This window comes from Pristiophorus japonicus, chromosome 10 (assembly GCF_044704955.1).
Source record: "Pristiophorus japonicus isolate sPriJap1 chromosome 10, sPriJap1.hap1, whole genome shotgun sequence".
Lineage (NCBI taxonomy): Eukaryota > Metazoa > Chordata > Chondrichthyes > Pristiophoridae > Pristiophorus > Pristiophorus japonicus.
The window spans coordinates 175,559,917-175,587,029 of NC_091986.1; the positions used below are offsets into that span (position 1 = coordinate 175,559,917).

At 42.7% G+C, this 27,113-nt stretch overlaps 1 protein-coding gene across 1 annotated transcript in view; it reads left to right on the top strand.

Moving 5' to 3' along the window:
* Nucleotides 1-1,989: 1,989 nt before the first annotated feature.
* nbeaa (neurobeachin a) overlaps nucleotides 1,990-27,113 on the top strand; it is a 1,211,357-nt gene continuing 1,186,233 nt past the window's right edge. The window contains exon 1 of the mRNA XM_070892347.1: nucleotides 1,990-2,554. Within this exon, the coding sequence (XP_070748448.1) occupies nucleotides 2,273-2,554 (282 nt within the window). The 5' untranslated portion in view covers nucleotides 1,990-2,272. The remainder of the gene's footprint in view (nucleotides 2,555-27,113) is intronic.

Below are 27,113 nucleotides of genomic sequence, written 5' to 3' on the forward strand. Positions count from 1 at the left end.
ACGCTGATACATCTCAAACAGACGATGCTGAAAATCAGAAATAAAAACTCGCTGTCTTGTGAATATGTCTTGGGACAAAGGTAACGTCAGCACCTTTTTCAAATGTATTTATAGCACGGAGCTACAAAATGATTGAAAATGTTTCTAGTCAGGAGGCTTAATGTGCGTTGGCCTGTAAAATAAAAGTGAGAACACAAAAAACATTTAGTTATCTTTATGAAATGTGGGAGCACGCCTGTTCATAACATAACCTTCTTTTCTTGCCTGGACTATTTTATTTGGAAATGTAGCCATATAAATACGAACGAATAAAGTAATTATGAAAAGATTAAATCTGATGATAATTAAGATGGCACGCTACTGCTCCAATTGTGACTGTTGGGTTTTGAGGTTTGTATTAAAGAGACATTTAGAGCTGGATGAAGTTAGTTTCTTTCAGGTTCATTACGAATATTGATTTTGTTAAGGTCTAAGATTGTATAATTCCCAATGTAAAACGGCATAAACCTCAGGTTGTAGCTGCCCATGAAGCCAAGGCCTTTAATAGAAATGGCTATTTTTGATACAACACAATAAAACGCCTTTTTCTTCCTATGGTTTGGCAGTCTTTTGCTCCATGGTAGTACTAAACCATCCACACAGAAACCTGAAATAAATTCACCTCACGCTGTTCTGAGAAACTTTTCAGCGGATTTGCTTGTTCCAGCTCTTCGTTTCCTCATTTCTGCCTCATTTAACAAAAATAAACGTTGTCATTTAATGATCCATAACTGCTTTGTTAAACCGTGTGTTTGGTTGTTTTTACGTTCCGGCCTTTCAATTTTCTCAAAAAAAGGTAAAAACTGAGGAGAGGGATGATCTAACTTTATCCAGTACAAACTTAAATACATCAAAAGGCGGGCGATCTTGCACTTATATCCAGATTACTGTGGTTGATTTCTGAAATGATCCACATGAAAGTCACTGCAATTCCTCAACATAGTGGTTAGAAGGAGATAAATAAAGAGAAAGCAATTGACTAGCGTTGAAAACGTTTATTTTGGTTGATCGGTTGTAGAACACTGAGACTCTTCCTTACCATTTCTGTTGTCTGGAAGAATGCGATGCTGTATAAATTGACTTGATGCTATGCTAATTATTTCTTCTATGTTGCGGGGATGTCGGGATGAGTCAATATGGTTCAGTGATCTTCTGTGGAGTCAATTGGAATTCCAGGATGAAAGTAGGGAATGTGCGTTCCTGAGATACTTGAAAAAACCGTCCTTGTATCTCCTTAATTTCAAACGCACTTCTGCCTAGCCAAACCCTGACATATGAACGGAGAAAATGACTCATACATAATTAATTTAAGCATAGTATTTTAGAGGCGATTTTAAAAGGACCTAAATGTTTACAAAAGACACAAAACTAAAATAGTAGTTTGATCCCTACATAGAATATATTGATGCTTTATGAATTGGCCATAATAAAACTTCCACTCTTAATAATAAATATACTGAAACATATATTTGCAGACAACCCTGTTTATTGCGTATCCTTTTCGGGAATCGTGACGTTATTGCAGATATTTCCAGTCGTATATTATGCACAATAATCCATTTGAAAAGTCCTCCAAAGTACTGCTTTGAGATCCTTAAAATGAAATATACATCACAATGACACTGTTATAGTTATAGATAATTGCAACAATTCTCATAATTTTCATCACTTCAAATGTTAGTGGAAAAGTACAGCAAAATAAGGAAGGGTTTTAGACAAAGAGTAATAAACGGAGGGGCACTGGTTTCATAATTTCCCCTTGTGCTTTGTTGATACTGGTGCAGCTGCTGAAGCAGTTTTTTTGCCCCCTTTCTTGGAACAAGCTGATCTTTTCCGCTGGCTGCTTTGAGCTGGCACCATGTGCACTTGTCACCTGGGCACCTGAGACTTGTCTAACGGGACCCCGCCGACCCCCAGTGCGCACGCGCAGAGGAGCCGACTGCAGCGAGGGGGCAGAAGATGGCGGAGAAAGTGATAGGAGAGCCAGCGGCAGCAAAACAAACCTGAATCATTCCTCTGTAAAATTCAAGGAGAAACAACAACAAAAAAGGATCAGGTCTTGCCACTGTTTTAAAAAAAAGGGCGGGCTATTTATTTCTTTCTATCTGATTTTTTTTTTGGTGTGGGTTGAATTGTGCTGAGCTTTTTTTCCAGAATATTCTGCCCCCCTCTGTCTCTCTCTCTCTCTGGTGCCGGTGAATGTGAGAAGCAGAAATCGCTCGGGTCGGAGGACATGGCGAGCGACAAGCCGGCACTGCCGGTGAACATCCCGCCCCCGGCTCCGGCTGGAGCGGGAGGAGCCGCCGGGCTGGGGCCGGGAGCCGGTGGGCTGGAGCTTGGCACCAAACCGCAGCCACAGCCACCGGCGGAGATGGTGGGTTCGATGGTGTCTATCTCCGGCATTAACCCGTCGGTGCCCATCAGGAATATAAAGATGAAATTCGCCGTTGTCATCGGGCTCATCCAAGTGGGAGAGGTCAGCAACAGGGATATCGTGGAGACGGTGCTTAACCTGGTGAGTCTTTTTTTAAATTATAAAGTGTGGGAATAAAACGTGTGCCCTTGAGAACTGTGATTGGGAAAAAAAATCATCATGATTTTTTGGGGGGGGCGGGGGTCGTATTTTATAAACATAAAGCGTGGACGGTTTTTGTCGTAGGTGTGATACATGAAATCTTGTTTTGGAAAACTGATGTGGAGTCAAATGCAACGTGAGGTGTTTATTGGTTGTGTTGCACCTGGCTGAAAGGGGAAAGGTTTATTTTAAATAACCAGATCCCGTACACACGCAGAAATCCGGGTCGTGTCTATTTCGTGTGCCGTAAATCTGCGATAGGAAGAGCAGCAAATTACTCGTGGACTCTCCTCCAAATCACCGGGGTGCGGGTTGGTTGGTTGCGGCGGGGGACTCTCCTCCAACTCACCGGGGTGCGGGTTGGTGGGTTGGTTGGTTGGGGGGGGGGGCGCACAGTAAGGACAGCTTTATTACAATTGATATTTTTAAACTGAAGCAGCCACGCTATGGTACACTTGGGTATGGTCTGCACGTCTTGCCTGCGAGATTGTGCTATCGTGAATGACACCCAAAGCCTCTGATTTACTTTCTCCTTAAAATATTTGAAAATGTTTTTCTTGCAGTGTAAGACGTCAGCACTGTCTACCATCGATCACAGTCGTTGTTGGTCTTTGACAAGTTGCGGTTTGAGTCCCGAAGGTCCTGGTCCCACCTGACCAATGGGTCAGATTAGCATTATTTGACACACTCTATGAGGATGGTTGGGATAATTGCAAAGTATATCGTATTGAGGCACACACGCAGCTGTTTTAACATCTGAAAATGATATTTCCAGGACTATCTAAGTAAAATATTTCTACGGTATATCGGTCTCCAGTATATACTCTCCGTGTTCAAAATGCACACGAATATACAGATCATGATAGTAGCGCCTTTGCTAGCAATGAACTGGTTTGAATGACAAATCAGCGTTTGGAAGATAGTGCAGTAGCAGTATGCTCACACTTCCTCAATCCTGAACAGATGGGCAGGAGGACCACTCTGCATTTTGGAAAACTACCAGACTTGTTTGAAATTGACAAATGACTGCTATACTATTCACCTCAACTTAATGTGAAACTTGTTAATTGTGAAGGTAATGATTGAGAGGTATCGCCAACATCCTGGAAACCACAAATTGACTGCTGTGTTATTGATTTGCGTGAAGTGCTTTCCAGAAGTGTTAACACGAAAAGCTTAATTTTCTGTGCAGGGTTACATTTAGACATTTTCCAAAGTTAAATTGCCTACAAAAAGAACAAGTCTGTACTTGTGCAGAATGATTCGTAGATTGCATAATTAACTATTTTGCAGTTCTGATTTTGATACTGCTATGGTGACTGAAGAATTATAGAATCATAGAATGATACAGCACAGAAGGAGCTCATTTGGCTCATCATGAAAGAGCTATACAACGAGTCCCACTCCCCTGCTCCTTCTCCATAGCCTTGCAAATGTTAGCACTTCAAGTATTTATCCAATTCCCTTTTGAAAGTTATTATTGAATTACTTCCACCGCCCTTTCAGGCAGTGCATTCCAGATCATAACAATTTGCTGTACATTTTTTTCCCTCCTGTCACCTTTTGCCAATTACATTAAATCTTTGTGCTCTGGTCAATCCTTCTGCCACTGGAAACAGTTTCTCCTCCTTTATTGTAGTTAAGTTAGTCAAACATGATTTACCTTTGACAAATCTGTGCTGACTTTCATTTATTAGCCCATACTTTTCCAAGTGCTAATTAATTCTGTCTTGGATTATTGTCTCAAAGTTTCCCCCTCTATGTTCGACTGAATGGTTTGGTAGTTGCCAGTTTATCCCTCTCCCTCTTTTTGAGCGGGGGTGTAACATTTGTAATCCTCCAGTCCTTTGACACCTCCTCATATCTAAGAAGGATTGGGAAATTGGGCCTTCCACGATGCTCTCTACTTTGAGTGTTGCCAGCCTTTCAAGTACTTCCTCTTTATATCAATTTTTATACTATCCAATTTCGCTACTACCTCCTCCTTTACTGCGACATTGACCGCATCCTCTTTAGTGAAGACAGTACTCATTTAGTACCTCAGCTGTGCTCTCTGCCTCCACAAGAAGCTCTCCTTGCTGGTCTCTAATCGGCCCTATCCTTCCTTTGTCTACCTTTTTACTGTTTATATGTTTATAAAGATTTTGGGTTCCCTTTTAAGTTAGCCGCAAATCTATTCCCATACTCTCTATGCCGCTCTTCTTTCATTTTTTAGATCTCCTCTGTACTTGCTGTATTCAATTTGTATTCTACTGAATTTTGTATCTTTTTATATTTGTCATAAACCTCCATTTTCTCTTTCAATCTCTATGGGCTTGAAATTCATCACATTACTGCCCAGAATTGCAAGTTTGATCAAAAAAAAATCAATTACTGCCCACTTGCCGCCCACATTCCCGTCGGCGGTAATTCATCAGATATTTACTGCCGGCGGTAGTCCATACTACCTGCCCATCGGAGAAGGTCCAAAAACGCAAATTTGATCACTAAGATCCATTTACTGCCTGCCCTAAATACCGTCCTGAAAAGTAAGGTCTTACCTGATCTTAGCCGACCTTAAGCGGATGGTAGTAGTGTGCCATGGCAGCACTCCACCCCAAAACCAAGATTGGCCACCATAAGTACATTTTTTAGTGATGTTGGATGAGGGATAAATATTGGCCAGGACTCCGGGAGAACGCCCCTGCTCTTCTTCAAAATAGTGCCTGTGGGATCTTTAACTCTCACCCGAGAGGGTAGACGGAGCCTCGGCTTAACGTCTCATCCAAAAGATGGCACCTCCGACAGTGCAGCGCTTCCTCAGCACTGCACAGGAGGGTCAGCCGAGATTTCGTGTGCAAGTCACTGGAGTGTGACTTGCATCCACGACCTTCTGACTGAGGCGCGAATGCTATTGAACCATGGAGAAGGATCAAATTGAAACCATTTGGGACATCAATACAGTTGAGCGTCCAAAATCCAGAGTTCCAAAATTCGGAATGTTCCGGAATCCGGACACCAGGCTGATCCATGGTGGGGTCTTCCGGAAAACGTTCCAAAATCAGGATTCCCCATCCCCTGCCTTGGCGGCCCGACCTCGCCCCGGCCCTCGGCGGCCCGACCTCTGCCGCGACTTCGTCCGTCCCGGCTCCCCCCACCCCCCTTTACCTCGGCTGCTCGACCCCACCTACCTCGGCCCAGGCAAAGACATTCCAAAATCCGGAATCCGGAACGACCTTGGTCCCGAGGTTTCTGGATTTTGGACGCTCAACCTGTACCAGAAGCTACTGACAAATTCCACAGGCCTTTGTGAATTCCAAGTCATTTGTTAATTAATGTGCAGTAATGGAATTTCAGTCTTTAAAAGGCCAAATCCAAGGGAGCACTTCATATTCAGAGCAGCCCACCATGATTATCTGGAAATGTTCAACATATTGCTATCAATACTAATTTCTCTTCTCACTCAGAGATCTACTTCGGTTCTCCAGCATTTCAAGAGTGAGGAAGAAAGGGGAGATCCTTAAGAACAAATCCACAGCAACATCCTGCTGGCATTCTTCATCTTTAGTCCCCCTGCTCAATCAATCATCACACACTGTCAGTATTGTGAACCAAACCAAAAATGACGTCGACGTCAAAAAAAAAATCCCGCATGCGCAGGACTCTGCCTCCGATCTTTACCGAGTCTAATGGCCTGCACCGCCCGCCAATGCTGCTACATCCCGCTCCCGCTGCCAGCCGCTACATTACCATGAAATTCACGCTGGAGGATCTCAGCGGCAGCGGGCTGTAAAAAAAAATGAAGGGCCACTCGAATATTGCCAAGAAATGGGCGGCAGTGGGACATCATCAATTTCGGGCCCATTATCTTTCGCCATCCAGGGAGCTCTAGCTTTGGATGCCCTTCCTTCCCCCCCACCCCCTCATGGGAATGTGTCTACTCTATACATTCGAGCCATCTTGTCTTTAAAGGCCTTCCATTGTTCAATTACCGTTTTGTCTACCAATTGTTGATTCTAATTCACCTGGGCCATATCCCTTTTTAACTCACTGAAGATAGCTCTCCTCTAATTAAGTATGTTTATGCTTGATTGATCCCTGTTCTTTTTTCATAACTATTCTAAACCGGATGATATGATCATTTTTCCCCAAATGCTCACTGAAAAATGCTCCACTTGCCCCACTTCATTTCCCAGAACTAGATCCAAAACTGCTTCCTTCCTGGAAACACACTGATCAAGATTTTTTATTTGTATACATTTCAGGACATTTCCCCCACTTTGCCCTTTACACTGTTACTATCCCTTTCTAAATTTGGCTAATTGAAGTCCCCATTATCACTACTATATAGTTTCTTCCATCTTTCTGTAATTTGCCTGCAAATTTGCTCCTCTATCTTTTTACCACAATTTGGTAGCCTATAATATACACCTAATAACATAACAACCCCAATATTATTCCTTAATTTGAACCAAATAGATCGTGGGGGAGAAGTTCGGGTCGTTGCGCCTCTAATTAATACTCAGGGGACGCTAACGGGCGCAAAGGACTTCTTGCCTGTGGCACGGCGCCGCTACCGACTCCCGCAAAATTCTGCGGGTGTTAGCGACGGCGCTAACTGGTAGTGCCCCTCTCCTGCCAGTAGCGCTCCAGGCCGACAACATCATCACAGCACGCAGCGGCCTGTTTTTGCCCTGGAGTGAAAATTTGGCAGCGCTCCATGAGACTGCCGCAGGCGATGCCTGCGCCAGCTTCGCTGGGCATGTACCGGGCTTCAGTCTGCTCGCGAGGCAAAAATTTAAGGGGAAGATGCGATGCTGACATTTATTTTTTTTTAAATGGCCAATTTACCAGTCGCTGCCTTGTCCTCTTCAAATCGCGGGATCCGTGCCGCGATGTTGGTGCCTGGCTCTCCGCTTCTCTGTCGGTCTGTTGTAACGGCACCCCGCTCCGCAGTAGCGTAGTAGTGGCCCCTTCTTTCCAATGCAGAGTCCACAGCGGCTCTCCCCTTTAATAGAAGGGCCTGTGCTCCCGCCACGCTATGCGCCTCTCCGCATAGCACTGGAAAATTCCCGTGGTTAGCGCCCCAGTCACACACTAGAGAGGAAGTGGAGCACGAGAATTCCGCACCATTTCCTCTTGGGGTAGATAGACCCAATTTAGCTGCCAGGGCAGAATTTCTGCACCTGGCACAGGAAGTTCCGCCTCGCAGCTGTTACTGCCCCCAACCGGGACAGTACGCAATTTCGCCCCCTCTGTCTTTAACCCCTCAACTACAACATCCCTTTCCAGTGCTGTAATAGTTTCTTTACTTTCCTTCCCTATTGTTCCTAAATATTCTGCAGCCAAGAATATTGTTCCTAATCTTCCCCTTCTTTGAGCCAGTCCGCTCTAATTGCCACAATATATTGGTCTCATGAAGCGACTTGTGCCAGCAGCTCACCAACCTTATTTACCACACTACGTGCATTTAAGCACATGCACATGCACTCCAAACCCAACCTAGGCTGCCTCGCATTTTCCCCCATCTGATCCCTACTATTTCTGAAATATTCTTTTACTCTAGCGCTATTTGTCTCTCCCAGTCCTGTGTGCACCATGTTTCTCCTCTAATGTTTCATCCTGGTGCCCATCCCCCTACCAAATTCGGTGAACCTCTTCCCCGCCCCCCCAGCTTTAGTTTAATCTTTCCACGACCACATTGTTCCCAGTTCTGTTGAGGTGCAACCTGCCCATCATTGATGGGTCCTTTCTGCCCCAGAACTGGTCCCAATGCCCTAGGAATCTGAAGCCCTCCTGCGTCATTTCTCCAGCCATGGGTTAACCTGTGTTATTCTACTATTGTTATATTCCCTATCACGTGACACTGAGAATAATTCAGAGATGACTACTTTTTGAGACCAGTGATGTCTTTTACCTTGGTTTCAGGGAGGCAGGCAATACACCATGCGGTACTCAAATTGGCGGTTGCAGAAACGCCTGTCTGTGCAGTCCTTTGCCACGCTGCCATGCTCTGGACTGCACTCCTTCGAAATGTCGTCACCCGTACCGATATTCAGTACTGAAAACTGGTTAGTGAGTGCCACACTCCGGGAGGATTCCTGCATTGCCTGTCTCTTCCTACCCTGCCGGATGGCCATCCACTTACAGTCATGAACACCTTGTGGCTGTGGGGTGACCACCTCCTGGAACGTACAATCCAGGAAATTCTCAGCCTCACGTATGCTCTGCAGGGATTCCAACTGCTTGAGCAGCCAGTTGTTGCACATGTTGTTATCCAGGACATCTGAAGTGTTTGGAGTTCCCACATGGTGCAGGAAGTGCAGTGGGTCTCAGGTGTCCTATCATTCTATTTAGCGTCTACATTTATGTGTGCATCTTATGTTCTTTATATGTTTTATCTTAGTACCCCTTTAACTCCTATTTATTATTTCTTTAATATTTGTGTGTACCAGATTCTTACTTAATACAATTTCAAATCTCTTCAGTGTTAGTATTCCCTACTTAGTTTATTTTATCCTCTTAGTTACTTATCCCCTTAGATACTTATCCTAAATACTTATCTGTAATTCCTTGGGCTCCATCCTCTGCGCTCGTTGTGACACCACTTCTTTAGTTATCTCTCTCTGGTTCTTTGCGTATGCTCTCTGCCACAATTACCTCACCTGCACTGTATTTGTGCTCCTCTGGCTCTCTGGTGCTCTCGCTGCTTCTGTACTGTATTTATGGCCTCCCGTGAAGCTCTCTGCCAGTCTAGCTGTTCCTGCACTGGATTTATGCTTCTTTAGTTTCCTGAGATATTCTCTGCCACTCCAGCTGCACCTGCGCTGTATACATCCTCCTTGGGCTCCTGGGATATGCTCCAACACTCAAACCATCACCTTGATGAGGACAAAATTTCTCTCTCAAATTGTCATGAAATACCCATATTATATATTTATAAATATTCTACTTAAGAATTAAGTGTCTAAGATTAGGTTTAATTTTGCATGTCTTATACTAATGGCAGGTTTCTGCAGTGTAACAACATGTTAATAGTTCTGTTTACAATAACAATATTATGTTACCATTCATCAAATATAGTGCTCTAATTATGGACAACAATTTTTGTGGCACTTTCTGTACAAAATGACAACCAGTCAACTTAAACAGGAAATTTCTTTCCATGTGAACTATTTGCTTTGGAAAATTCTTGTACACTTAATGATATTGGGACTAAAGAAGTACCAAGGGCCCAAGTTTCCACATGATTTGCACCTGATTTTTAGGAGCAACTGGTGGAGAACGGACTATCTTAGAAATCGCAATTCTCCACATTTTTTTTTCTGCAGTTCTAGGCAGGTAGAACAGTTCCACTTTGGAACATAATTTTTTCTTCAAAAGGGGGTGTGTCCGGCCACTGACGCCTGATTTCAAAGTTTCCACAGTGAAAACGTACTCCAAACTAACTTAGAATGGAGCAAGTGAAGATTTTTGTAGAACTGAAAAAACCTGTTCTACACATTAAAAAATCAGGCGCAGGTTACAAATTAGTCGTCCAGAACGAGGTGGGGGGGGAGGGGGGGAAGGGGGGAAGGGAAGTAATTCAATTCTATAATAAATCCTTATTTATACTTCTACAAAAATTATACAAATAAATCCAATCTGAATAAACATTTATAAGCAAAGAAAAGATTAAATAAACCATCTTCCTACCTGTGTGAAAGTGCTTCAGCCATCGTTCGTTCCCACGGGGGGGGAAGCCGTTTCATTCGTTCCCGCGGGAGTGGGGGGGGGGGGAAGCCGTTCCGTTCATTCCCGCGGGGGGGGGGAGCCGTTCCGTTCGTTCCTGCGGGGGGGGAGGGAGGAGGGGGGAGCCGTTCCGTTCGTTCCCGCGGGGGGGGAGAGCTGTTCCGTTCATTCCCGAGGGGGGGGGGTAGCCGTTCTGTTCGTTCCCGACGGCGGGCGGGGGTGGGGAGGGAAACGGCGCCGCGCCAGGCAGACAAGGAGCTGCAGGGCGCTCGAGAATAGCGCGTTTTTTTTTTAGGCGCGAAAAATGGGCGCCCAGCTCGGAGGGGCGCCCGTTTTTTATCGTGTGGAAACTTGGGCCCCATATCTCTACTTTTCAGTTTATTTTGTTTAAATTCTTGCCAGTGCAGTATGAATACAAATGTGCTGCAAACACCACATATTTTAAAACATTCCTTTGTACAGATGCAAATGACATTCCTCCTGACTTTAATCATTTTTGTTGGACAGGCATACAATCATTTTCAGTATAAGCACTACATGCAGTAATACCTTGCATTACTTTAACAGGAAATAAAAAACATATTTCTTTAGAACTGTTTACTGAGACCCCAACTCATTATTATTTATATCACATATCAAAAGGATATATTATTACTGTGGAATTGCTAAAATGTTACAACAGACAATAATTTCAATAATATATAGTAATTCTCATTTAAAGTTGTATAATTTGGTTTCCCAGTGCGATCAGTAATTGCAGAATATATGCTGCAACTGGGTTTGGGATTTGAATGGTGCCCTGTGAATTCTAGCAAAATATGCCACAGCAAAGTCAGCAGTGCCACAGTTGGATCTTGCTTTGTAATCATATGGAAGGAGATTCAAATTTTAATAACTTCCTTTTGAAATTATTTTACAAATCTCATCTGTCAGGAAATGTCACGCAAATAAAAATCGCTAATTTGCAAATCTTTGTAAATGGGTTGTGGTAATTGGTCGTTTCACTGAGTGAATTGCTGACTTTGGATTATATTTGGAAGTGAATTGCATGTCAGCATTACATAGAAGATAATGGTTTTATTGGTTCAGGAATTTTATATAACAGACATGAAGAAGAGATCTAATTTCACTGAACTTTTATGCTTAGATCAGATACCAGGAGTTGACTGTACAGTGTCATGCTTAAAGAATAATTAAGTCTCTGAATTGATTAGACAGTTATTTTGTACCGTATGTAATGTTTGGTTTAGATTTGAAATGTTACTGCCATTTCATGAAATACATGTAATAGATTTTTGATAAAACATTTGAGCAAAAAATGAAAGGGATTACATTTAATTTGTTATACTCAACACATATTGGGTAGTTGATAGAAATGTAGAAAATAGGTGCAGGAGTAGGCCTTTCGGCTCTTTGAGCCTGCACCGCCATTCAACAAGATCATGGCTGATCATTCCTTCAGTACCCCTTTCCTGCTTTCTCTCCATACCCCTTGATCCCCTTAACCGTAAGAGCCATATCTAACTCCCTCTTGAATATATCCAGTGAACTGGCAACAACTCTCTGCGGCAGGGAATTCCACAGGTTAACAACTCTGAGTGAAGAAGTTTCTCCTCATTTCAGTGGCCTAAATGGTCTACCCCTTATCCTAAGACTATGTCCCCTGGTTCTGGACTTCCCCAACATCGGGAACATTCTTCCCGCATCTAACCTATCCAGTCCCGTCAGAATCTTAGATGTTTCTATGAGATCCCCTCTCATCCTTCTAAACTCCAGTGAATAAAGGCCCAGTTGATCCAGCCTCTCCTCATATGACAGCCCAGCCATCCCTGGAATCAGTCTGGTAAACCTTCGTTGCACTCCCTCAATAGCAAGAACGTCCTTCCTCAGATTAGGAGACCAAAACTGAACACAATATTCCAGGTGGGTCTCACTAAGGCCCTGTACAACTGCATTAAGACCTCCCTGCTTCTATATTCAAATCCCCTAGCTATGAAGGCCAACATACCATTTGCCGCCTTTACCGTCTGCTGTACTTGCGTGCCCACTTTCAGTGACTGATGAACCATGACACCCAGGTCTTGTTGCACCTCCCCTTTTCCTAGTCTGCCGCCATTCAGATAATCTGCCTTTGTGTTTTTGCCCCCAAAATGGCTAACCGCACATTTATCCACATTATACTGCATCTGCCATGCCTCTTAGCGTCCTCCTCACAGCTCACACCCAGTTTAGTGTCATCTGCAAACTTGGAGATATTACACTCTATTCCTTCATCCAAATCGTTAATGTATATTGTAAAGAGCTGAGGTCCCAGCACTGAGCCCTGCGGCACTCCACTAGTCACTGCCTGCCATTCTGAAAAGGACCCGTTTATCCCGACTCTCTGCTTCCTGTCTGCCAACCAGTTCCCTATCCACGTCAGTATGTTACCCCCAATACCATGTGCTTTGATTTTGCACAACAATCTCTTGTGCGGGACCTTGTCAAAAGCCTTCTGAAAGTCCAAATACATCACATCCACTGGTTCTCCCTTGTTCATTCTGCTAGTTACATCCTCAAAAAATTCCAGAAGATTCGTCAAGCATGATTTCCCTTTCATAAATCCATGCTGACTTGATCAGATCCTGTCACCGCTTTCCAAATGTGCTGCTATTTCGTCCTTCATGATCGATTCCGACATTTTCCCCACTACTGATGTCAAGCTAACCGGTCTATAATTATTCGTTTTCTCTCCCTCCTTTTTTAAAAAGTGGTGTTACATTAGCTACCCTCCAGTCCATGGGAACAGATGCAGAGTCGATAGACTGTTGGAAAATGATCACCAATGCATCCACTATTTCTAGGGCCACTTCCTTGAGCACTCTGGGATGCAGACTATCAGGCCCCGGGGATTTATCGGCCTTCAATCCCATCAATTTCCCCAACACAATTTTCCGCCTAATAAGGATATCCTTCAGTTCCTCCTTCTCACTAGACCCACTGTCCCCTAGTACCTTCGGAAGGTTATTTGTATCTTCCTTCGTGAAGACAGAACCGAAGTATTGGTTCAATTGGTCTGCCATTTCTTTGTTCCCCATTATAATTTCACTTGAATCCGACTGCAAAAACGAGACTATCTAGAATGGGGAGGGGGTATTGATGAATAGGGTGACAAATTGAGTACTGGGAAACTTGTGAGCAACTCTTTGGTTAGAATATTGACATAAAATTGAAGATAAATCGAGCACTTTCACATTGGTGAGCAGTAGATTTTAACACTAGGCAAAATGTTGACATTGGTTATGAATATAATCTAAATACTTGAATATTTTACAAATACTGTAATTTATATATCCTGCAGTATATTTTATGTAACAGACGGTAGTTTGCCGGATTGGATTTGTCCTGCTTTTTGTGGACAGAACATACTTATGCAATTTTCTACATTGTTGAATAGATGCCAGTGTTGTAGCTGTACTGGAACAGCTTGGTTAGAGGCATGGCTAGTTCGGGGGCACAAGTCTTCAGCTCGATAGCCGGGATGTTGTCGGGGCTCTCATCCTTTGCTGTATCCAGTGCGCTCAGCCATTTCTTGATATCACGTGGAGTGAAACGAAATGGCTGCAGACTGGCTTCTGTGATAGTGGGAACCTCAGGAAGAGGCCGAGAAGGCTCATCCAATAAGCACTTCTGGCTGAAGATGTTTGCAAACACTTCAACCTTGACTTTTGCACTCATGATCTGGGCTCCGCCATCATTGACAATGGGGATAATCATGGAGCCTCCTGTTCCTTTTAGTTGTTTAATTGTCCACCACCATTCACAACTAGATGTGGCAGGACTGCAGAGCTTTTATCTAATCCATTGGTTGTGGGATTGCTTAGCTCTGTCTATAGCAGCCTGTTTCCGCTGTTTAGCATGTATGTAGTCCTGTGTTGTAGCTTTACCAGGTTGGCACTTCATTTTTAGGTACATCGGGTGCTGCTCCTGACATGCTTTTCTACACTCCTCATTGAACCAGGGTTGGTCCCCTGGCTTAATGGTAATGGTAGAGTGAAGGACAGTAAGATTGCAGGTTGTGATGGAACACAATTCTGCTGCTACTGATGACCCCCAACACATCATGGATGCCCAATTTTGTGTTTCTAGATCTGTTAATCTGTCCCATTTTGCCACACAACATGATGGAAGGTGTCCTCTGTGTGAAGAAGGGCCTTCGTCTCCACCCAGAGTTAGTTCTTGTTACTACCCTCAGTGTTTCTTCCAAGTGGTGTTTAACATGATGGAGTACTGATTCATCAGCTGAGGGAGGGTGGGAGGTGATTTCATCAGGAGATTTCCTTGCCCAGTTTTGACCTGATGCCATGAGACTTCATAAGAACATAAGAAATAGGAGCAGGAGTAGGCCATACGGCCCCTCGAGCCTGCTCCGCCATTCAATAAGATCATGGCTGATCTGATCATGGACTCAGCTCTACTTCCCCGCCCGCTCCCCATAACCCCTTATCCCCTTATCGCTCAAGAAACTCTCTATTTCTGTCTTAAATTTATTCAATGTCTCAGCTTCTCCGAGGCAGCAAATTCCACAGATTTACAACCCTCTAAGAGAAGAAATTCCTCCTCATTTCTGTTTTAAATGGGCGGCCCCTTATTCTAAGATCATGCCCTCTAGTTCTAGTTTCCCCCATCAGTGGAAACATCCTCTCTGCATCCACCTTGTCAAGCCCCCTCATAATCTTATACATTTCAATAAGATCACCTCTCATTCTTCTGAACTCCAATGAGTAGAGGCCCAACATACTCAACCTTTCCTTATAAGTCAACCCCCTCATCCCAGGAATAACCCAGTGAACCTTCTCTGAACTGCCTCCAAAGCAAGTGTATCCTTTCGTAAATATGGAAACCAAAACTGCACGCAGTATTCCAGATGTGGCCTCACCAATACCTTGTATAGCTGTAGCAAAGCTTCCCTGCTTTTATACTCGATCCTCTTTACAATAAAGGCCAAGATACCATTGGCCTTCCTGATCACTTGCTGTACCTGCATTCTATCCTTTTGTGTTTCATGCACAAGTACCCCCAGGTCCCACTGTACTGCGACACTTTGCAATCTTTCTCCATTAAAATAACAACTTGCTCTTTGATTTTTTTCTGCCAAAGTGCATGACCTCACACTTTCCAACATTATACTCCATCTGCCAAATTTTTGCCCACTCACTTAGCCTGTCTGTCCTTTTGCTGATCATTTGTGTCCTCCTCACACATTGCTTTTCCTCCCACCTTTGTATCGTCAGCAAACTTGGCTACGTTACACTCAGTCCCTTCTTCCAAGTCGTTAATATAGATTGTAAATAGTTGGGGTCCCAGCACTGATCTCTGCGGCACCCATTAGTTACTGGTTGCTAACCAGAGAATCAACCATTTATCTCGACTCTCTGTTTTCTGTTACTTAGCCAATCCTCTATCCATGCCAATGTATTACCCCCAACCGCATTAACTTTTATCTTGTGCAGTAACCTTTTATGTGGCACCTTGTCAAATGCCTTCTGGAAGTCCAAATACACCACATCCATTGGTTCCCCTTTATCCACCTGTTCGCCACATCCTCAAAGAATTCCAGCAAATTTGTCAACATGACTTCCCCTTCATAAATCCATGCTGACTCTGCCTGACCGAATTTTGCTTATCCAAATGTCCTGCTACTGCTTCTTTAATAATGGACTCCAACATTTTCCCAACCACAGATGTTAGGCTAAGTGGTCTATAGTTTCCTGCTTTTTGTCTGCCACCTTTTTTAAATAGGGGCGTTACATTTGTAGTTTTCCAATCTGCTGGGACCTCCCCAGAATCCAGGGAATTTTTGTAAATTACAAACAATGCATCCACAATTCCTGCCGCTACTTCTCTTAAGACCCTAGGATGCAAGCCATCAGGTCCAGGGGATTTATATGCCATTATCTTACTGAGTACCAGCTCCTTCGTGATTGTGCCCCCCATAGCCCCTTTACTATCCACTGTTGGAATATTGTTAGTGTCCTCTACTGTAAAGACTGATACAAAATATTCTGCCATCTCCATGTTCCCCATTACTAATTCCCCAGTCTTGTCCCCTAAGGGACCAACATTTACTTTAGCCACTCTTTTCCTATATATATACCTATAGAAACTCTCACTATCTGTTTTTATATTTTGTGCTAGTTTACTTTCATAGTCTATCTTTTTCTTAATCATTTTTTTGGTCGTTCTTTGTTGTCTTTTAATAGCTTCCCAGTCTTCTGTCCTCCCAGTAGCTTTGGCCACTTTGTATGCCCTTGTTTTTAATTGTATACCGTCCTTTATTTCTTTAGTTAGCCACAGATGGCTATCTTTTCTCTTGCAACCTTTCCTCCTCACTGGAATATATTTTTCTTGAGAGTTGTGAAATATCTCCTTAAATGTTTGCCACTGTTCATCAACCGTCTTACACTTGAATCTATTTTCCCAGTCCACTTTCCCCAACTCTGCCCTCATACCTTCATAGTCTCCTTTATTTAAGTTTAGTAAGCTGGTTAGAGATCCAACTTTCTTACCCTCCAACTGAATTTGAATTACAATCATGCTATGATCACTCATTCCGAGGGGATCCTTTACTAAGAGATTGTTTATTAATTATGTCTCATTACACAGGACCGGATCTAAGATAGCTTGCCCCCTGGTTGGTTCTGTTACATACTGCTCAAGGAACCTATCCCTTATGCACTCTATGAACTCCTCCTCAAGGCTACCCCAACCAATTTGATTTGTCCAATCAATTTGGAGGTTAAAATCACCCATGATTATTGCTGTTCCCTTTTTACACACCCCCACTATTTCCTGGTTTATGTTCCGACCAACAGAGTTGCTACTGTTAGGGAGTCTATAGACTATGCCCACCAGTGACTTTTTCCCCTTATTGTTCCTTATCTCCACCCAAACTGTTTCAACGCCCTTATCATTTGAGCCAATATCGTTTCTTACTATTGCAGTGATTCCATCCTTTATCAATCGAGCTGCCCTACCTCCTTTTCCTTTCTGTCTGTACTTTTGGATTGTCAAGTACCTGTGTCAGTGTTGTAGCTGTACTGGGACAACTTGGTTAGAGGCACGGCTAGTTCGGGGGCACAATTCTTCAGCTCGATAGCCGGGATGTTGTCGGGGCTCATAGCCTTTGCTGTATCCAGTGCACTCAGCCATTTCTTGATATCATGTGGAGTGAATCGAATTGGCTGCAGACTGGCTTCTGTGATAGTGGGGACCTCGGGAAGAGGCCGAGAAGGCTCATTCAAAAAGCACTTCTGACTGAAGATGGTTGCAAACACGTCATGGGGCCTGTAGTCCTTGTTGAAGACTACTTGGGCCACTCCCTCCCAACTGTACACCCTCTGGTGGATCTGTCCTCCTGGTGGTACAGGACATATCCAAGGATGCAGATGGTGGTCGTTTACTGAAAGGTATGATTCTGTGAATCTGACTATTGTCAGGCTGTTGCTTGACTAATCTGTGAGACAGTTCTCCCAATGTTGGTACAAGTCCCCAGATGTCACAAGTCATTAATGGTTTTGTATTTGTGTTCAAACTGATTTAACAACAAAATTGTAATCAACATTTTCTGTGTGATTTGTTGCCAGATTGGTTTAATGATTTGCAAAGCATTTCAGTGAAGTTCTGCAATAAGTTATTTATATAAAACATCACATTGGAATAGCACTAAAAAATTACTTTCCATTGGTTGGAAAAGTTAGAAAGTTATAAGCAAACATATGAAAAACATGTTACTGCACAAATATCTAGCACTACAGCATGTTCTTAAACATGTTTTCCCCTAAGCAATCCTGATCTTCACCCAAGGAAATGAAAATTGAAAGCCAAGTTTACTTTATTTTGTACATTACTGAAATATCCTTTCAAGGTTACAATGGCTGAAGTCATTGCATTCTCTGCTCGGAAGTTGTAGCTTATGTACTGAGTGTAGATAATAGAGCAAAGGGAAAATTGGCACTTTATTTTTACTTTTTTAAGGGAACATTAAAACTGTTGTGATGGATAATACCAATTTTCAGGTGGTCTATGTGAGACAGGACTAACTTACAACTTTTGATCTCTTTTTAGCTCAATTTACAAATCGTACAGTCGACTTCCATCAGTTCAATTGTATAATTATTTTAATGAATAATTGAATGGATAGAATCATAGAATGGTTTCAGCACAGAAGGAGGCCATTCTGCCCATCGATCCTGTGCTGGCTCTCTGCAAGAGCATACCAGCTAGTCCCACTCCCCCATCCTTTCCTCATAGCCCTGCAATTTTTTTTCAGGTACTTATCCAATTCCCTTTTGAAAGCCACGATTGAATCTGCTTCCACCACCCTTTCAGGCAGTGAATTGCAGATCCTAACCACTCACTGCGTAAAAATGTTTTTTCTCATCTTGCCTTTGGTTGTTCTGCCAATTACCTTAAATCTGTGCCCTCTGGTTCTCAACCCTTCCACCAAAGGGAACAGTTTCTTTCTACTCTGTCTGGAAACCTCATGATTTTGAACACCTCTCAACCTTCTTTGCTCTGAGGAGAAGAACCCCCAGCTTTTCCAGTCTATCCACGTAACTGAAGTGTCTCATTCCTGGAACCATTCTCGTAAACCTCTTCTGCACCCTCTCTAAGGCTTTCACATCCTTCCTAAAGTGCGGTGTCCAGAATAGGACGCAATACTCCAGTTGTGGCCAAACCAGTGTTTTCTAAAGGTTCACCTTAACTGCCTTGCTTTTGTACTCGAGGCCTCTATTTATGAAGCCCATTATCCCGTATGCTTTTATAACTGCTTTCTCAACCTGCCCTGCCTCCTTCAATGATTTATGCACATACCCCAGGTCTCTTTACCTGCACACTCTTTTTAGAATTGTACCCTTTAGTTTAGAAACATAGAAATTTACAGCGCAGATGGAGGCCATTTCGGTCCATCGTGTCTGTGCCGGCCGACAAAGAGACGCACGGCCTTCGGTTAGCAGCCCTGAATATTACGTACAAACCTATGAACAATGGCAGAAAGGAAAAAAGCACCCAGACCCACCAGTCCGCCCCACACAACTGCAACACCCTTTACACTGAAACATTTTACACTCCACTCCAACTGGAGCCATGTGAACTTCTGGGAGAGACAAAAACTAGATTAAAAACCCAGACCAATTGGGGGGAAAAAAAATCTAGGCGATCGAAACTAGTCCAGGAGATCACCCTGGCTGTATTCGATTCCCTGCAGTACTTACTATCGTATCTGCGCCAGCCAACAAGAGGTTATCCAGTCTAATCCCAATTACCATTTCTAGGTCCGTAACCCTGCTGGTTAAGTCACTTTATGTGCGCATTCAAGCACCTTTTAAATGTGGTGAGGATTTCTGCATCCACCATCCTTCCAGGCAATGAGTTCCAGAGCCCCACAGCCCTCTGCGTAAAGAAGCCTTCCCCCTCACATCCCCTCTGAACTTTCCACCAACCACCTTAAAACTGTGCCCCATCGAATTTGAAGCCTTCACCAATGGAAATAGGCCCTTGCTATCAACTATATTCAGGCCCCTCAAAATTTTGTACACCTCAATGAGGTCTCCTCTCAACCTCCTCTGTTCTGATGAGAACAAACCCAGCCTATCCAATCTGTCCTCATAAATAAGATTCTCTATTCCAGGCAGTATCCTAGTAAATTTCCTCTGCATCCTCTCTAGTGCAATCACGTCCTTCCTATAATACCATGACCAGAACTGCACACAGTACTCCAGCTGTGGCCTAACCAGAGTATTATACAATTTAAGCATAACCTCCCTGCTCTTGTATTCTGTGCCTCGGCCAATAAAGGCAAGGATTCCGTTTGCCTTCTTAACCACCTTATCCACCTGGCCTGCTACTTTCAGTGATCTGTGGACGAGCACTCCAAGGTCCTTTTGTTGATCTACACTATTATGTAGCCTACCGCTTAATCCGTATACCCTTTCCTTATTAGCCCTCCCAAAGTGCATTACCTTACACTTCTCTGAATTAAATCCCATTTGCCACTGCTCTGCCCACCTAACCAGTAGATTGATATCCTCCTGCAGTCCATGACTTTCCTCTTCATTATCAAGCACACAGCCACTTTTAGTGTCATCTGCAAACTTCTTAATCATACTCCCTATATTAAAATCTAAATCATTGATATATACCAGAAAAAGCAAGGGACGCAGTACTGAGCCCTGCGGAACCCCACTGGAAACATCCTTCCCGTCACAAAAACATCCATCAACCATTACTCTTTGCTTCCTACCTCTAAGCCAATTTTGGATCCAACTAGCCACTTTGCCCTGGATTCCATGGGCTTTAACCTTCGTGACCAGTTTACCATGTGCGACCTTATCAAAAGCTTTGCTAAAGTCCATATACACTACATTGAACGCACTACCCTCATCGACCCTCTTGGTTACCTCCTCAAAAAGTTCCATCAGGTTAGTCAAACACGACCTTCCCTTAACAAATCTGTGCTGACTGTCCCTAATTAATCCTTACCTTTCCAAATGTAGATTTATCCTGTCTTTCAGGATTTTTTCCAATAATTTTCCCACCACTGAGGTTAGGCTGACAGGCCTGTAATTACTCAGCCTATCCCTTTTTTATATTGCCTCTCCTCGTATACCTTCCTCCAATCCGAAAAACAACCGTTCACCACTACTGTTTCCTGTCACTTAGCCAATTTTGTATACATGCTGCCACTGTACCTTTTATTCCATGGGCTTCAACTTTGCTGGCAGTCCTATTATGTGGCACTTTATCAATCGCCTTTTTCTGACGGGTTTAGACAAGTTAGATGCAGGAAGAATGTTCCCAATGTTGGGGAAGTCCAGAACCAGGGGTCACAGTCTAAGGATAAGGGTAAGCCATTTAGGACCGAGATGAGAAACTTCTTAGCCCAGAGAGTGGTGAACCTGTGGAATTCTCTACCACAGAAAGTTGTTGAGGCCAATTCACTAAATATATTCAAAAAGGAGTTAGATGTAGTCCTTACTACTCGGGGGATCAAGGGGTATGGCGAGAAAGCAGGAATGGGGTACTGAAGTTGCATGTTCAGCCATGAACTCATTGAATGGCGGTGCAGGCTCGAAGGGCCAAATGGCCTACTCCTGCACCTATTTTCTATGTTTCTATGTTTTGGAAGTCCATGTACACCACATCAACTGCATTGCCCTCTTCAACCCTCTCTGTTACCTCATCAAAAAACTCAATCAAGTTAATTAAACACGATTTGCCTTTAACAGATCCATGCTGGCTTTCCTTAATTAATCTGTACTTGTCCAAGTGACTGTTAATTTTGTCCCTGATTATCATTTCTAAAAGCTTCCCCACTACAGAGGTTAAACTAACTGGCCTATAGTTGATGAGTTTATCCTTACAATCATTTTTTTGGAATAAGCTTTAGATTTAAATATGCAAAAAGTAACTAAAAATCTAAATAACTGGATATTTCAAAACTGCGAAGTGACATTCTTGGCAGAATTGCCGCTTGACTATATCTTGCAAGAATACTTAAGGTTTCTGGACATGGGTGTATATAGTGTTCCTAAAAGTAATTGCTCAAAAAATGTTCAGACTTGTTGTGCAGAATCGTAGGCAGTTATCTCTGAATTTCCTAAATTGAGCCTGTACGAGAAACTTCCAGTTATGATTGCTCTTAAAAGCAACCTATACCTCCAGTTCTGATTAATTCCAGAATTATAGTTGTTGCAGACTTTTGTTGTACTTGAGTATGCCAGGCTTTAAACATTTTTTTTTTTCCCACATATCAGAATGATTTCTAAGTATAGTGGCTTTCTGTGTTATTTAGAAACTGCTAAAATATGTTTGAAATTAAATTGGTTAAGATCACTATCATCTGTATTGATCAGGGAGAACACTCAGAACAACCAGCTCACCTTTCCATAGAAAATTATCTTTATGATCTTCCCAATACAGTATTTAACAAATCTTTTCTATTCCAGTTAGTATCCAAAAACTTTTATGAGGTCCCCTTTCATTTGGGTTCTTTTATTTCACCCTTTCTTATAACTCAAATCATCTGAGGCGCATGAAAGCATGGGCCTCACACTAAACATCCGTAATACAAAGGTCCTCCACCAACCTGACCCTGCCGCACAGCACTGCCCCCTGGTCATCAAAAACCACGGCATGGCCTTGGACAACGTGGACCATTTTCCATACCTCGGGAGCCTATCATCAGCAAGACAAATATTTTGTGTTGGTATTTACGGTAGAAGACACTAAAAGCATCCCAATAATTGATAATCAAGAAGCTATTGGGAGGGGGGTGGGGGGGGAAATTTAAAACAATCACTATCACTAGAGACAAAGTACGAGGCAAACTAATGGGACTAAAGGTGGACAAGTGCCCTGGATTTGATGGCCTGCATCCAAAGATCTTAAAAGAAGTGGCTGCAGAAATAGTGGATGAATTGGTTGTAATCTATCAAAATTTCCTGGATTCTGGCGAGGTCCCAGCAGATTGGAAAACCGCAAATGTAATGCCCCTATTTAAGAAAGGAGGGAGACAGAAAGTAGGAAACTATAGACCAATTCGTCTAACATCTGTTATTGGGAAAATGCTGGAGTCCATTATTAAGGAAGTAGTAGCAGGACATTTAGAAAATCATAATACAGTCAAGCAGAGTCAGCATGGTTTTATGAAAGGGAAATCATGTTTGACAAATTTGCTAGAGTTCTTTGAGGATGTAACGAACAGGGTGGATAAAGGGGAACCTGTAGATGTAGTGTATTTGGATTTCCAGAAGGCATTCGATAAGGTGCCACATAAAAGATAAGAGCTCACGGGGTTGGGGGTAATAGGATTAGCTGACTAACAGAAAACAAAGAGTCAGGATAAATGGGTCATTTTCAGGCTGGCAAACTGTAACTAGTGGGGTGCCACAGGGATCAGTGCTGGGGCCTCAACTATTTACAATCTATATTAATGACTTGGATGAAGGAACCAGGTGTAATGTAGTCAAATTTGCTGATGATACAAAGAAAGGTGGGAAAGCAAGTTGTGAGGAGGACACACAGAATCTGCAAAGGTGTATAGATAGGTTATGTTATGTGAGTGGGAAAACATTTGCAGATGGAGTATAATGTGGGAAAATGTGAGGTTATCCACTTTGGTAGGAAAAATAAAAAAGCAAATTATTATTTAAATGGGGAGAGATTACAAAATGCTGCGGTACAGAGGGATCTGGGGGTCCTTGTACATGAAACACAAAAAGTTAGCATGCAGGTGCAGCAAGTAGTTAGGAAGGCAAATGGAATGTTGGCCTTTATTGCAAGGGGGATAGAGTATAAACGTAGGGAAGTCCTGCTACAACTGTACAGGGCGTTAGTGAGACCACACCTGGAGTACTGCGTACAATTTTCGTCTCCTTATTTAAGGAGTGATATACTTGCATTGGAGGCAGTTCAGAGAAGGTTCACTAGGTTGATTCCTGATATGAAAGGATTGTCGTATGAAGAAAGGTTAAGCAGGTTGGGCCTATACTCATTGGAGTTTAGAAGAATGCGAGGTGATCTTATTGAAACCTATAAGAGTAGATGCAGAGAGGATGTTTCCCCTTGTGGGGAATCTAGAACTAGGGGACATAGTTTCAGGATAAGGGGTCGTCCATTTAAAATGGAAATGAGGAGGAATTTCTTCTCTGAGGGTCATGAATCTTTGGAATTCTCTACCCCAGAGAACTGTGGAGGCTGGGTCATTGAATATATTTAAGGTGGAGGTAGATAGATTTTTGAATGATAAGGGAGTCAAAGGTTATGGGAAGTGGAGTTAAGACCATGATATTGAATAGCAGAGCAGGTTCGAGGGGCCAAATGGCCGACTCCTGCTCCTATTTCTTATGTTCTTATGTAAAGACGCGGTGAAAAAATTGAGCTTCAAAGGAGGATCTTAAAAGTTCGGAAGAGAAGTGGAGGGGTTTAACTATGGAATTCTGGCGATTGGGACTGAACGCACAGCTGCCAGTGGTGGGGCAAATGGAGTTACAGTATACAAGGTGCTAGAATCAGCGGAATAGAAAGGTCAGGATGGAATGTTAAAGGAGGAGATTATGGAGGTAAGGTGGGATGAGACCCATGGAGAGATAGAAAAGTAGAGGGTTTGGAAACACATGTATAGTGGCAATATAAGTAAGGAGAAAGTGACTGCAACTGTGCACGAACATGGATGGGAATGATAAGGTACAATGTTTCTGAACCTTGCAGTGATATCCTGTGTATTGTAGGACGTGAACAGAAAGGCAACCAACAGCCAAATAAGTATTGGACTGTCCGGAGACTCCATGCCCCTTCCTTTATAGGAATGAATCTCTGGAGTTGTCATTCCTTGCTAACCTGGAAGATTGTGTTGAGACCTAAGTCCTTAAAAATGTGGTGACAACTGCCTTTTTTCATTCTATTTGACAGTGATTGATGTTTGATAGTTGATTGTTTTGGTTCTTATTCTATTCTTGTTATGTGCAGTACTGTGTAATATTCTGATCTACTATTGTTAAAATACAAAGAAAGACTAGAAAAACTGTTAGAACAACATCAATTATGATAGAAATATTGAAAATTCTGAAATGATGGGACCATGTAGATAAAAGCACACTGTTCGCAGTAGTTGAAGGTCTACATGGAATGGCAAAGTATTATAAAGTATTTTACATTACATCCATGTAAAAGCTATCAAACAGAAAGCAAGATAAATTTATTTACATAGAATTGTGAGACTGTGAAATTCACTTCCAAGGATAAGGCCGGAATTATGTCCATATTCAAGATTAGATTGCATAGGTAGATAAAGTAAATGGGAACAGGGTAGGTAAATGTGAATGGGACGAGTTGATTTTTTGAAGGGGAAACTGGTTGGGTTGGATGGCCTGTTTTAGTGTTGTGACTTCTATGTAGGCCATGTTTACAATGATGACCAGTAGTCAATAATAACCTTGAAGTTGTGGTTGAGAGTGTGGAAAATACAGTCAGGACAACAGACGAATGCTTTATCAGCCTGGCAAGATTTTATGTCCCACAGTAATCCAAAAAAACATCACAGCAGGGATGGAACCAAATGGAATAAACCAACTCGTCCACAGACGGGAAAAATTCGGGAACACTGCAAAACTCTTAAGATGGTACTCCATCTTAAACTAAGAAATGCATCCCATTTCATATCTGAAAATCTTCAAAATATTTGAATTGATAAGAATTTATATTTCATTATATATATTTAATTTATTCCACAGGATTATTTTAGAATTAGCAGTTTAATTAAAAGCCTAATTAGCATGACTAAGCAGTTTTTTTTGCTGCATAATATTGAATTCAGTGTTATGTTTCCAGCTATTTACCATAAAACTAGCTTTTATGGAGAGAAAAATGTGGGAGTGGAATTTTAATTCTAGCAGAATAACAAACTATTTTAGGTTCAAATGCAGTGTTTTTATTTCAATCAATAACATTTGTAGACGTTTAGCCAGTTGATTAAATTGCGACAGTTCATGACTCTGCAGATGATGGAAAGAGCAGACTTGATGGGCCAAATGGCTTTTTCTTATTACATGTTTATGTTGTCAGTTACATTACGAATTTTCTGCCATTAAATATTGCTGTACAATACATTCTGACAGCTAGAGGCAGAAATGAGTGCTGTACATATGGTGAAATTTTCACTGTTGAACAAGATTTAGGGTAAGTGCAGTGATTCTAGTTGCTGTGCAGACTCTTCTCGTTTCATTAACCTTATTGAAGTTGTCAAAAAACGAAAAATCATAGAATCATACAGCACAGAAGCAGGCCATTCAGCCCATTGTGTGGGCCAGCTCTTTGAAGAGATATCCAATTAGTCCCACACCCCTTTTTCTCCATAGCCCTGCAAAAATCTCCTGTTCAAGGATATATCCAACTCCCTTTTGAAAGTTACTTTTGAATGTGCTTTCACCATCCTTTATTCCCGATCGTAACAAATTGCTGTGTTTAAAAAAAAAAAATTCTCATCTCCCATCTGGCTTTTTTGCCAATGATCTTAAATCTGTGTTCACTGGTTACCTATTATCCTGCCAGTTTAAACATTTTATCCCTATCTACTATATCAAAACCCCTCGTAATATTGAACACCTCTTTAATCTCCCCTTAACCGTCTCTGCTCTCAGGAGAATAATCCCAGTTTCTCCAGTCTCTCCACATAACTGAAGTTCCTCATCCATGTTACCATTCTAGGAAATCTGTTCTGTACCCTCGATTTCCTTTCTAAAGTGTGCTGCACACAGTTGGACACAAACTCTAGCTGAGGCCTGACCAGAAATCTTATAAAGGTTCATCATAACTTCCTTGCCTTTGTACATTATGCCTCTTTTTATAAAGCCAAGGACCCTGTATGCCTTTTTCAAAGGATGTTTTATTTGTAACAGCAAAATGCTCTGATTGGGTCACCTTGATCACATGACCGGATTGCTGATTGGTCCCCTTGGAGGATAAGACACACCCAGCAGTTTCTCTGGAATGTGTAATTAGAACCGCGCTGCCGACATAATCAGTAACTTTGCAAAGTGTAACTCGAGCCATTCTGACTGCCAACTCCAGACAGAAGCTAGCTCACGTCCTCCCCTTGCCTCAAGCCCAGGTTCCTGACCCATCCCCCAGCCCAAGTTCCTTCCACATCCCAATCCAAGCTCCTGACACCACCCAACCCAGCCCAGACTCCCAAGCCCGTGCCCCCGGCCCCCCAGCCCGTGCCCCCGGCCACCCAGCCCGTGTCCCC